This window comes from Fonsecaea monophora, assembly GCF_001642475.1.
Source record: "Fonsecaea monophora strain CBS 269.37 chromosome Unknown Scaff80, whole genome shotgun sequence".
Taxonomy (NCBI): Eukaryota; Fungi; Ascomycota; class Eurotiomycetes; order Chaetothyriales; family Herpotrichiellaceae; genus Fonsecaea; species Fonsecaea monophora.
The window spans coordinates 140,428-151,704 of NW_019174011.1; the positions used below are offsets into that span (position 1 = coordinate 140,428).

Sequence of the window (11,277 nt, forward strand, 5' to 3'; positions counted from 1 at the left end):
GACTTGTCAAGGCTCAAAACATTCCAGCCGAGCTGCCTAATGTTGGGAGGAGCTTCCGTTTTCAGCTGGTCTTTTGGGAATCTTGAGAGTAATACGTCCAGCTCCCCCCATAAATGTCTGCGGCTTTGGAGCTTGCTTTTGCTGCGCTGTCTTAGCGTGATGGGCAATCGGGGGTGGTGTTGGTGTTGGATTTGACAGAGAAATCGAAGGTTGACGATTCGGGCCTGTGGAATGACCGTCGATGTGACCCCCGCCCACCTTCAACTTCAGCTTCAGGCCGCTTCCTCCTCCGATACTTGGTCGTGATTGCGGTAATTCGGGACGGGGAGCAAAGACCGCAGTGGGAGGTGGTGGAGGCTGCCATCTCAGCACGGGCTTGTTGCGGACTTTTCGAGTCTCAGAGAACTTGAGCTTGCCCTTCAATGGATAAAAGCCACGTTAGTGCCGTATCCCGAAATTATCAATGTAAATACCAATGAGATAAAACTCACCTTTCCTAGATTCTGCACCTTCCAGTATCGAGGCATTCGTAGTGAAACTTTGACCTCGTTGACCGGCTCGTACAACAAGCGGCAAAAGTCGAGTAAAGTCTGTAGATCCTCGAGTGTGATCTGGTCGTAACAGATGGCATTCCACAGGGCCAATTTCAGAAACTCATTTTGACCAAGATCCTCCCTCAACGCTTTCACCGCTCCTCCCAGCGTCTGCCGCCTGGAAAGCTCTTCTTGCCGCTTCGAAGGCTCCTCCGTGTCGGCTGCGGCTCCTTCGATAATCAGAGAATCAGCAGCCGGTTGTGCAATGCTGGTTTTCTCGCCAATCGCTCGTCTTCCGAGGACCTTGCCGAATGTGCGCTGGAGGCTTTGTCGGATGTAAGGCGACGGATCAGCGACCATGCAATACAGCACATAGCGCAGGATGGACGGGTCGTCAAACACCTTTGGTGTGACCAGGACGTCATAAGCTGTCCGCCGCAGCATATCGAAATTCCCGGGCCTGGTGTACTGTAAGAAATGCAAGGGTGAAAACTGGCCGATCCCCGCCGCAGCGAGCATCGCCTGACACTCCAGAGCAGTTCGGCAGTACAGGTTCTGGTATGAACTCGTCCACTCATCCATTCGGCGGTACCGGTCAATCTCGTCCAGGAACTGACGCTCAAATTCTTTCAGATCGTGAATCTCGTCTTCGATTTCAAAGTTTTCAGCAATATCCCACTCGCTGTATCTGGGTCGTGCAATGGCCGCACCAGTCAGCGCTTTCATTAGTCGAGCAACATAGAACGCGTCGGAATAGTCATTCGCCGAGTTGTCGTTATACTTTAGCTTCTCGAGCAGGAAGTCTCTCACTTCTTTCGGGGAATGTCCTTGACTGTTCCGGACCTCCGCAATAGCCTCGATTATTTCGCACTGCAACATGTATGAGAGTTGATCAGAGAAGTCGTTGGGCCGTGTCAAGGCTGAAGTTTGATCTGTGGCGCAATAAAGTTCTTCGTAGGCCTTCCTCAAATGAAACAAGCCTATGTTGTCGACTTCTTCTGCAGCATGCCTAACCAGGGCCTTCGCCGCCAGAGTCCGGACGCCATGGAAATATCGACGATCCATCAGAGTGCGAATGAAAATGGAGGAGGTAGTTGCATCCGGTGGATATCGTGAGATTGTGCGGATCGATTCTATCTGAGCCACGACATCTCGGTCTTGTTGTAGTTGGGATGCGTACATGTACCCTGGCATGGCCAGGTTCATGGTGCAAATCCACTCAAAGTCGGCATCCAGTCGAATCCATTCATAGGATTCGCTGTTCATCCTGTCTTCTTGTTCGGAAGTCCACTCCTTGATTCGCCAATTCGCCATCTCCTCCTCAGTTTGCAGCACGTCACCCAGACAATAGACGAGAGAGTCATTCTCCTCTTCTCCCTGTTCCGTGTTAACTTTAGTGTTCGCGCGAGCCCTCTGCTTCTTGCTTCGTTTGAGGCGCTTGTATTTGGTGTTGTATGGGACTTCCATGACAGTATTGGCGTCCTTGATCTGCACAATATGTTCGTAAGGAGTACCATCCGCTTCGTGAATCCGAATCGTCATCGGCCCGGTGAATACTTGTTGAGCGGTCGCAGGCCACACTCCGTAGAAGTCGTCGCGGGCATCTCGCATGAAGTTGTCGGGATCCAGATCCCGCACGGTTTCGCGTGAGGCCTGTTCTTGTCGAATGCTCATCTCGACGACCAGCTTTTTCTTGTTGAATCTTTGCTGAGCGAAGAACCGTGGGCATCCTGCGCCTTTGACCCACTGGGCCAAAAAGTCATCGATCTTGTCGTGGCCCATCCTTTCAGCAGTCTTCTGGAACAACTCCGTCGAGAGTGTATTGTTTTCTAGATCACCCGTTCGAGCCTTGGTAAGGAGCTTCGCTAAGATACCAGGCATTTTGGATGTACCCTCTTTCTTCGCTATGCGACGATCCAAGATGAACAGCACAACTGGGGCTTTGATTGCCAAAAACTCGGACTCTTTCGGGTCAACGTAGGTAACGGCGCCTAAGTCGTAGATCGAAGGTCGTTCATAGTCTAGCTCCACAACACGATCTGCTTGTTGCTTGATATAAGCCCGGTATTCGTTGTTACCGCAGAGTTCTCGCATGAAGAGGTTGGTGATAAAGTAGGCACCTCCTACGATGACCCAATTGTCTCGAGGATTCTCAGCAACAATGTTGACACCAATCCACTGAGAGACAATGGCATATACCAATTTCCTCGTAACCTCCTGAGCAGGGTCGATAACTTCTTCCGGGTACAAGATTCTAGTGCTGCAGATTGTGACACCCGCAAAAATGGAGACATCAGAAGGAGCATCTTCGACAAAGCACATGGCATAGGATCTGACGGGGCAGGATATATATTTCTGGACGACGTAGTCCATGGCCTTGGTTGTTGGCAAGCAGGTGTTTCTGGTCTCCTCTGCTCGTCCAGGCAAGCAATACGCTAACATCTCAACTGCATTGCGGCCGATGTCAGCGACCTCTTGTGCATCTCGAAGCTCACTCAAATCGACCTGCTCAAAAGGTCCGATTGCGAAGCCGATCTGCTGCGGCGCCAGCTGCTGTGAACAGGAAAATGACATGGTCTTCGTCGTAGGATCTCCTTTGTCTAAGATCTCATCGGTGAGCTCACCCGAGCAGACCACGATCATCTCTTTCGTGCCGTAGGTTTGGCGAGACGGTGGCTTTGTGGCTTTGTTTAGATTGCGCTGTACACTATCGAGTGACACTGCTTGGTCAATAGCGTCGCCCACAGTCCTCGGGCATTTGATAGAAATGTCCCATGTGCATCGACTATTAATTTCGTCCACGCATGGAAACAACGGCGAGGCACCACCAGGGCCCAGCTTGCTTCGAGTATACGCATGAGGCCAGCGACCGTTCCCACCCCTGCCAGAAACGAAGTGCACAGTCTCTCGTGCATGACAGGACTCAAACTCGATTATTAGCGTCAAAGGGGTGAATTTCGCAGCAGTGGCATCTGACAGCGCGTGTGTGAGTTCGGTGGCAGAAGCACCTTGAGATTGTGGATCTGTGATCTTGATGGAGCCAGCAGCCTGGGTGTGCACTTCTGCGACCGCGACTGGCACAATCTTCAATCTCTTTGGGAGGCTAATGGTGATATCCGGCAACGGCTCCGCCCCAACCGATCTCGCCACCTTCTCTGCCAGAACGTGGTGTTGATAGACTGTGCCATGAAAATGGAGCGTAAGCTGATCGCAGGGATCTTCATGCCGTACTGAGGATGGCGGGATGCCGTTGACTAGAACCTTGTTGATTGTACATTGTCGGCCGTGCAGGCTGATCTCTTTGAGGTCCGTAGAGTCAGGGTAGATGGTGATCTCGGTCCTGCCTCTGATATATTGGCTGAAATTGACATCAAGCTCAACCTTTTGATGCGCGACGGTGAATGATGGTTCTTGGATCACGGGCTGTTGATCCCCTTGAGGCTCCATGGTGAGGAGAGAGGCGAGGATGAGAGAGTGATGATGTCGCGACGCATCATCGGCCACGCTTGCGCCAGTCTACCAACCACTTAATATGAACAATTGTTCATTTGTCGATTTCCAGGAGTACAGGCGGAGATGAACCATCGCAGAGACCGGGAGAGAAGGCTGATCCAAGTCAGGAGTCGGAGGGATGCGACGACTGCGAAGTGAATGCCAAGGCAGCAGCACGTGTCAGTCAACAACAGTGAAGGTAAAGCGGCGTCAAATTCCAGGTCTTGGCATTACGTTGGTCGCGCTTCTGCCGACTTCAACAATTTCCTTTCTCCCTTTTCCCTTCTCCATTGCTAGTTTGGTTCTGAGGATTTCTCTATTGGAGGCCCTTTTCCGTCTTGTGAGCATTTGACAGTCATGTCGAGCATCAGGATAGACCGCTAGTCCGCTTCTCTAACGCTTGTTTTCTCAGTTACCTTTTCACTCCCTCTTGTCTTTTTAGTCCTTCAGCGCGTTCCTATATCTGCATTGGACTCAGGGTTAGAGCCGCAAAGTAACAAACCTGAATCATGGTGGAATCGGGTAGGTTTTCAGCGTTTAGCTATTCTTTGCACTCTAAGCTCGTTCTCGGTCCAGAAAAACTCATGATCCTATAACAGAGGACCCTCTCTCAGATGAGGCCATGGCCCACCTGAAGACCTATAAGTACCAAAGTGTAGACGAGTCGTGGATATCAAATCACATCCTGCGCCACTACGTACGTCTTTGAACTCGCTTGGTCACACGTCCACATCAGCTCATGGGTTAATAGTGGAATGCCGCTGTCAAGCTCCTTCCCATGTGGCTTGCCCCCAACATGGTGACGCTCTTGGGTTTCTGTTGCATCTTGGTCAATATCCTGTTGCTGTGCATCTTTGTTCCGGATCTTGTGGGCCCGGCACCACCTTGGCTCTGTTTCAGTTTTGCACTGGGCTTATGGATGTACTCAACAATGGACAACATCGACGGCAAACAGGCCCGCCGAACCGGCACATCCAGTGGTCTTGGAGAATTGTTTGATCACGGCATCGACTCACTCAACTGCACGCTGGGCAGCCTGCTCGAGACGGCTGCGATGGGCCTGGGCCATTCCAAGATCGGCGCCTTTACAGCACTCGTCCCTTGTCTGCCCATGTTCTTCTCCACCTGGGAGACGTACCACACTCATACTCTCTTTCTCGGAGCCTTCAACGGTCCGACCGAGGGTCTGATCCTTGCATGCTTTTTCATGGTGGTCTCAGGCGTCGTTGGTCCTCAATTCTGGCAACATCGAATCGTCGATTATATTGGTCATCCGGAACTATTCGGTGAGACGGTCTTGCTCGACCTTTGGGTCCCCGTCGTCCTTTTCGCCTTCTTTGTGGCCCATCTGCCTTCGTGCATATACAATGTTTACCTGGCGCGAAAACGACAAAACCTTCCGCTATGGCCCGTCTTCCTCGAATGGATCCCTATGATAATCTATACCGCCTCCGTTTGTGCATGGTGCGGATCCCCTTACTCAATTCTCCTACAAGAGAAGCATCTCATCATATTCTGCCTAACGCTATCCTTTGTCTTTGGTCGGCTCACCACAAAGATCATTCTCCACCACTTGACGCGTCGACCATTTCCGTACTTCACTGTCGCACTGGTTCCATTGGCCGGCGGGGCGATAATGGCCTGGCTTCCCCTGGTTGGACTTGCACCAATCCCCGCCAAGTACGAAAGGTGGTACCTCTATGGCTGCTTTGCATTCGCCATGGTGCAGTATTTCGTATGGGCGGTGCGGGTGATCAATCGCATCTGCGAAGTCTTGGACATCAACTGTTTGACAATCAAGAAAAAGACTGATCAGAGGGAGCAAATTACGTTCACGACCAAGGAATTCAAGGCCAAGGGGTATGAGAATGGAGACCTGAGTCAGACGAAGAAGGAGTAGCAGGACATCTTGGCTTCCGAACGTTCTGCCAACAAGATGTGGCAATTATTGCAGAAATACAAGCGTTCTTGCGCTGTTTTCAATTCAAAAGTGGCCTCCAGGCGAGGACAGGTACATCAAGCTCCGTGGGGGAACTGTGGTCCGGTTGTACAGCAGGATAGATCTTAGGACAGGAAAAACGAGACGGGTCGCAGCGGAGGAAGACCAGGACAGGCTGGAACAGCCTCCCAAAAAGTGTTTTGTCCAGTTAGAAAAAAGCATAGAGCCCATTTTCCTTTGCTCCCCGCCATTAGGGGTTCACTCGGGCTTTTGATCCTTCCACTTCTCCTTCAATCCCTGGACGTCCATCCCACACAAGACAGCCTTCTCGACAATACGCTCGGCCTTACCCTCGACGGGCTTGTCGATCATTTTGCCGTCCAGACTCCACGCACCCTTGCCCATCTCCTCGGCCCTCTTCTGCGCGATGACGATCCTGACTGCCCACTCAACCTCCTTGTCGCTCGGGGAGAAGATATTTTGGACCGTGGCCACCTGAGACGGGTGGATGCACTGTTTCCCGTTGTACCCCATGCCCTTGCCCTCCTCGCACTCGCGGACGAGGGTCTCCTGGTCGGCCTCGCCTCGGAAGGCCGTCGCGACCAGGTCCAGCGTGGACGGGAGGTTGTACGCGCGCGACGCGGTGGCGATGAGCTGGCGGGCGTAGAGGAACTCGGTGAGCGACGGAGAGCGCGTGATGCTCATGTCGAGCGCAAAGTCCTCGGCCGCGAAGACCAGGCCCTGCAGCAGGTGCGGCGCGGCGCGGCAGATCTCGGCCAGGTTGAGCAGCGACTTTGCCGACTCGATCAGGGCCAGCACGCCCACCTGGCCCTTTTGCTGGAGATGTTCCCGGGAGCGCGCGTGCGCGAGCACGTCGCTGATGAAGGTCAAGTCGCTGGCGCTCTCGACCTTGGGCACGACCAGCGTCGTCAGGTTCGGCGACTTGACCACCTCCTCCAGGTCGCCGAGCGCCAGTCCGCTGCCCACGCTATTTATCCGCACCGCCCGCTCTTTTACGCCCGTGGGCAGGTCCTGGTCCAGGGCCTTGCGCACGAGGATCCGGGCCTCGGCCTTCTTTGCAGGCGTCACGCTGTCTTCGAGGTCGTAGGCGATGCAATCGGCGGTGAGGGAGCGGGATTTGTCGAGGAAGCGCTGTGACGAGCCAGGGACTGTGCAGAAAAAGATTTAGCAGATGAGCATACAGAGTTTTTGAAATGTCAAATAGCTGAAATGGTTAAGAAGTTACCATAGAGCACTGCTCTGCGAAGGACGTTCTTCGCGGCCATGGTGAGAGCTGCTTGTTCACTTGGCTGGTACCCTTCTCCCGGGAGCTCTCTACACTGCAACCTTCAGTCCGGTCGAGGAAAGAGATCGACGCCAGATGAGAGTTTCAGAGGAAATAGGCCAAAAGCTCCCCCCGAATGCTCGAGGTTTCGCGTCGGAAATGCTGTTTTCTCACAAAGATGCAGGACACGGGTCGGGTCATATTCCAATGGGCTGTCAAGTTACTCCAACCCCCCGACAACGCCGACGGGTGAGATGCGGGGAACACGTCCCGGCTTTGCTCCGTTATCGGCTGTATTGGCATGGAAAAGGGTTCAGCCTCGTCCGAAATCCTCCTAATTGCTTTTCACTATGTGGACTCAACTTCCTCAATGACTGGCTTCTATCTACTATCTTGATGAAGACGGAAGTGAATTCCGAGGGGCTAGAATAGGCAGTCGTATAGCTCTACCTACCTAGTAGGTATATATTCGTACGAGTTCCGCCTCCTGTGTAGACCCCGCTTTGACCTGGCACAGGGGTTCCTCGAGTATCTAAACGAGCGTGCCTCGTCAGAGCACTCGTTTCACCGCGGTACAGAGTAGCGAATAGTTCCTGATTTGACTCGATCCTTTTATTTGAAGTATGGACGAGCTTTGACATTTATAGCAGGTGGACTAGACTAGGTGCCGGTAGTCGGTATCTGACAATGCTCCATGAGGTATGCCACTACCTGTTCACTGCAGACATTCTCCCCTTTGTTCCCATACTCGCCATTCTGACTGCCTTGACGATTTCCCCTAGGCCTCATATCTCCAAGTAGCGGCTTTTAACATGCTGAGGAGAACTTGATCAGCAAGAGCTTCGCCAGAGTTGACAATATGGACTGAGAGCTTTGAACGTACTAACGCTACGCCCATCAAGGTCGCGCTTGCAGCCTCCAAGAACAGGAGCGCCGCAGGTAACAGATTGGATTCCGCTCACGTTGATAATGGAGCACGGGTCGGCACTGCTCTTACACTATAAGCTCGTCAGTCATTCGATCATCTCCAGATTTCTACATCTGGTGAGACTTACGCCGCCGGAGGTGCAGCTAGCAGTAAAGCCTTCGAGTGGACACGAGCAGACATTCTGACCATCCAAGCAGTGCTATACCAGGTTGTGTTAGAATCTGGGGTCTTTTTTCCTTCTTCTTCTTCGGGGGGTTGTAACCTACCCCGGAGCAGGAGAACTGCTCTGCTCGAGGGACAAGTGGGTTTGCCTGGACAGCCGTGGCAGCAATGCCGGCAGCGATTGTGAAATAGATGGAGAACTGCATCTTGGTGACGAGAATCGATGGCGAAGTAGATTAAAACCTTGGTATGGAAGCTGCTGTTAAGTGACGGGGACAGCTCCCTTTACTCACGACTTTATATACACTACTCCTGGGCATTTTCCACGGTTGCTTCATGTATCACGTTCCTTTAATCCTGCTCACTGTAGAGGTGACACGTAGTTCGAGCACCATGCCTGATTGGCTAAGTGAGCCTCCACGCGAGGAACACGGTCTGGGTTCTCGACGGCAATACTTCTTCTGGTGCTTCATTCCAGCCGCCAACATTAGTGCTGCGACCCTACAATCCTTTCACGCGCAGCTCTGCTCCCTTGACGGGATATATTGACCCTTCCTCAGCACTAAGACACGAGATTAGCAACCTAATGAAATGGAGAACGAGGTGACCAGCATACGCAATTCCACGAGGAGCAGGGGTCCTCTGAAACTGCATCGGATTCTTCCTGCCAAGGGCGAGGTCTTGACTACATTTCGCTCCATTCCTCTCAATGAAAGATCCTCTCATCTTGTGGAGGATAGCTTACGCTATTTACATGCGTGGTATGCCTTTCTGAATGTGGCAGCTGGAAATTTCCTACATCAATCGCTCCCTGACAGAGCCACTGCGCCAGAAGCACAACCGTCGCAATGTTGGGTTCAGACATTGCCCGGGCTGAGGACAACGAAAGCGCTCATATGCTCCCTTTGGATCGAGAAACTCAAGTCTCTCCTGAGACGTCTTCTCACCTTCACAGACGGCATAGAGCCGCAGTCCTGTGTGCGCCTTCTGCGTGGACAGTCATTGCGGTGATCCTTCTCCTCAGCTTACTTTGGACAAGAGTCAGTCGGAACGATTCATGTTGCCCCCAGCGAAGAAGTGTTACCGTCTCGCAATACGGCCGGAACAGAGACTACATGAGTCTGAGCCATGACTTTGACAGCCTCTGGAATGAGCTAGCAGATGAGACACAAGGGTATGTGAACGCCAATGGCACCACAGGCCTCATCACCATGTAAGTGTCTTTTCGTGCCTCAAAACCCCACCGCCAGATATTCCTTCATTCGGCGGGCAGAAGCTATGTGACAGATCATGACATTGATTCATAGGTACCACCAACTTCATTGCTTAGCGTCCCTGAGGCAGGCACTGCAAGTTTGCCACGACGGTCAAGACATCGGTATGGACTGGAGAGACAACCTCCACTGGCCGCATTGCCTGGATTACCTCAGAAGAGTGGGTTCTCTCTATCCTCGCATAGTCTTTGGTTGGACGAAAGCTGACAGGTATGCAGACCCTCCTGTGCCACGCAGATGACCAAGTCGAGATGCCCAGGGAGGCCGTGGTCAACTCGACCCGGGTCCTCTTGATCGATGGCACTGAGGATGAAAGGCTTTGTGGAGAGCTGACCAAGCCTTTGTAGCTTACACACATGATGGAAAGAGCCAAACAAAGACTGGAACCAAACGCTGCCGCCCCTTCCGACTCGTGGGCCTTTGCTCCGGATCGTCATATTGTCGACTGAAACGCAGAGGCTCCCAGTTATAAGCCATTTCAGGAGAACGGACAAAGGCTTGTGAGAGGCGTCCAGAAGCATGACGGTGGTGGAAGACAAGAGCCAAGATCCAGAAAAGGCTCTCTCATGAGTTCCTGAACCAAACAGTAAACAAAATAGCCTTCCGTACCTCCCTGTCTGAGAAATCAACTTCTTCTTGCCCGTATGGATTTACTTGCCTTCCAGCGAAGTACTGGAGACAGCACCAATCAAATACAAGTGTCACTCTCTCCAGGCCTCTCCCCGTCTCCTGCCGGGAGGGCAAAACAAGTCAGGGCGAAACTGAATATCGAACGCGCATGAAGAAAGGGGGAGGGGGACGACACGACTTCGAGGACCTTCATGGCCCAAATTCAAAATGCCATGCTGAAACTAGTGTACGAGTAAGCACAGGGTTCATTGAAAATCTCGGGAAAGATAAGTTCGTGGGTTTTCTTTTTTTGTTTTGGCTCCGTCAATCCTTCGCGTCCTGGATTCGCTCGCTAGGAGCTCGCACGGCGATACATACACGTTGTAGGGATGCTACTCGTGGGTTCTTGTTCCGACTTGTGAACTGATCCACTTGACCTCGTAACGAAGTTTTATAGAAAACATCGAGTACGTTTCAATCCTTCGCGCAATGATCGACAGGAATCTAGCCCACCTAGGAAGCTAGATACCTAGATGTCTAGATCATCTCGGGTACTAATGTCCCTGGCAGCCAGGCCAAAGCGCTTGCAGCACAGGCGGGGCCGGACGTCAAATATTGGGGTATGTGCCGTATAAATACGAGTGTACTTACATCAACGACTACCAACCAGCCTGGCCTGCGGGTATGATTCCTTTGCTCTAACCCGAGCGTGCCCGAGTCCGTCGAATCCTGTCTGACCTGTTCTGATACCGTCCGTGCGGGTGCTATTCCGCAGTCCTCATCGAACCTCTGCATCTACAGTACGTGTAGGAGTGGCCAATTCAGTACCCTTCCCGCCGAAAGTCTCAGTTCAAATCGGTGTCTTCGCCTCTCAACACGACCCTACGTTATACTTTGGCCACTTCATCTCTTCCCCCCTTTTTTTTGGTTGGGTCGAATACCGAATCTGCAGACTAATGGAGCCGGATAAGCCGAGCAAGTGGCACCATGCGGTTGTCGTCCTGGCCGTCCTTTCCATCGGCATGGTCTCTCTCCTGGCACGGTTTCTTGGAGGA

The 11,277-nt window shown here is 52.4% G+C and overlaps 4 protein-coding genes across 4 annotated transcripts; 1 reads left to right on the top strand and 3 right to left on the bottom strand.

The window, feature by feature from the left end:
- Positions 1-36: 36 nt before the first annotated feature.
- On the bottom strand, positions 37-3,980 carry AYO21_08845 (hypothetical protein; the record flags this gene model as incomplete). The annotated part of the gene is made up of 2 exons (XM_022658788.1): positions 37-417; positions 492-3,980. 2 exons carry the CDS (start codon positions 3,978-3,980, stop codon positions 37-39), a joined length of 3,870 nt encoding a protein of 1,289 aa, XP_022508944.1.
- Positions 3,981-4,956: 976 nt separating this feature from the next.
- AYO21_08846 (hypothetical protein) lies at positions 4,957-5,925 on the top strand (the record flags this gene model as incomplete). Its single annotated transcript, XM_022658789.1, has 1 exon — positions 4,957-5,925. One exon carries the CDS (start codon positions 4,957-4,959, stop codon positions 5,923-5,925), a length of 969 nt encoding a protein of 322 aa, XP_022508945.1.
- Positions 5,926-6,222: 297 nt separating this feature from the next.
- On the bottom strand, positions 6,223-7,250 carry AYO21_08847 (hypothetical protein; the record flags this gene model as incomplete). Its single annotated transcript, XM_022658790.1, has 2 exons — positions 6,223-7,133; positions 7,211-7,250. The coding sequence occupies 2 exons, from the start codon at positions 7,248-7,250 to the stop codon at positions 6,223-6,225; spliced, it is 951 nt and encodes a 316-aa protein (XP_022508946.1).
- Positions 7,251-8,027: 777 nt separating this feature from the next.
- On the bottom strand, positions 8,028-8,545 carry AYO21_08848 (hypothetical protein; the record flags this gene model as incomplete). Its single annotated transcript, XM_022658791.1, has 4 exons — positions 8,028-8,074; positions 8,133-8,247; positions 8,305-8,376; positions 8,444-8,545. The coding sequence occupies 4 exons, from the start codon at positions 8,543-8,545 to the stop codon at positions 8,028-8,030; spliced, it is 336 nt and encodes a 111-aa protein (XP_022508947.1).
- Between the last annotated feature and the right edge of the window lie 2,732 nt (positions 8,546-11,277).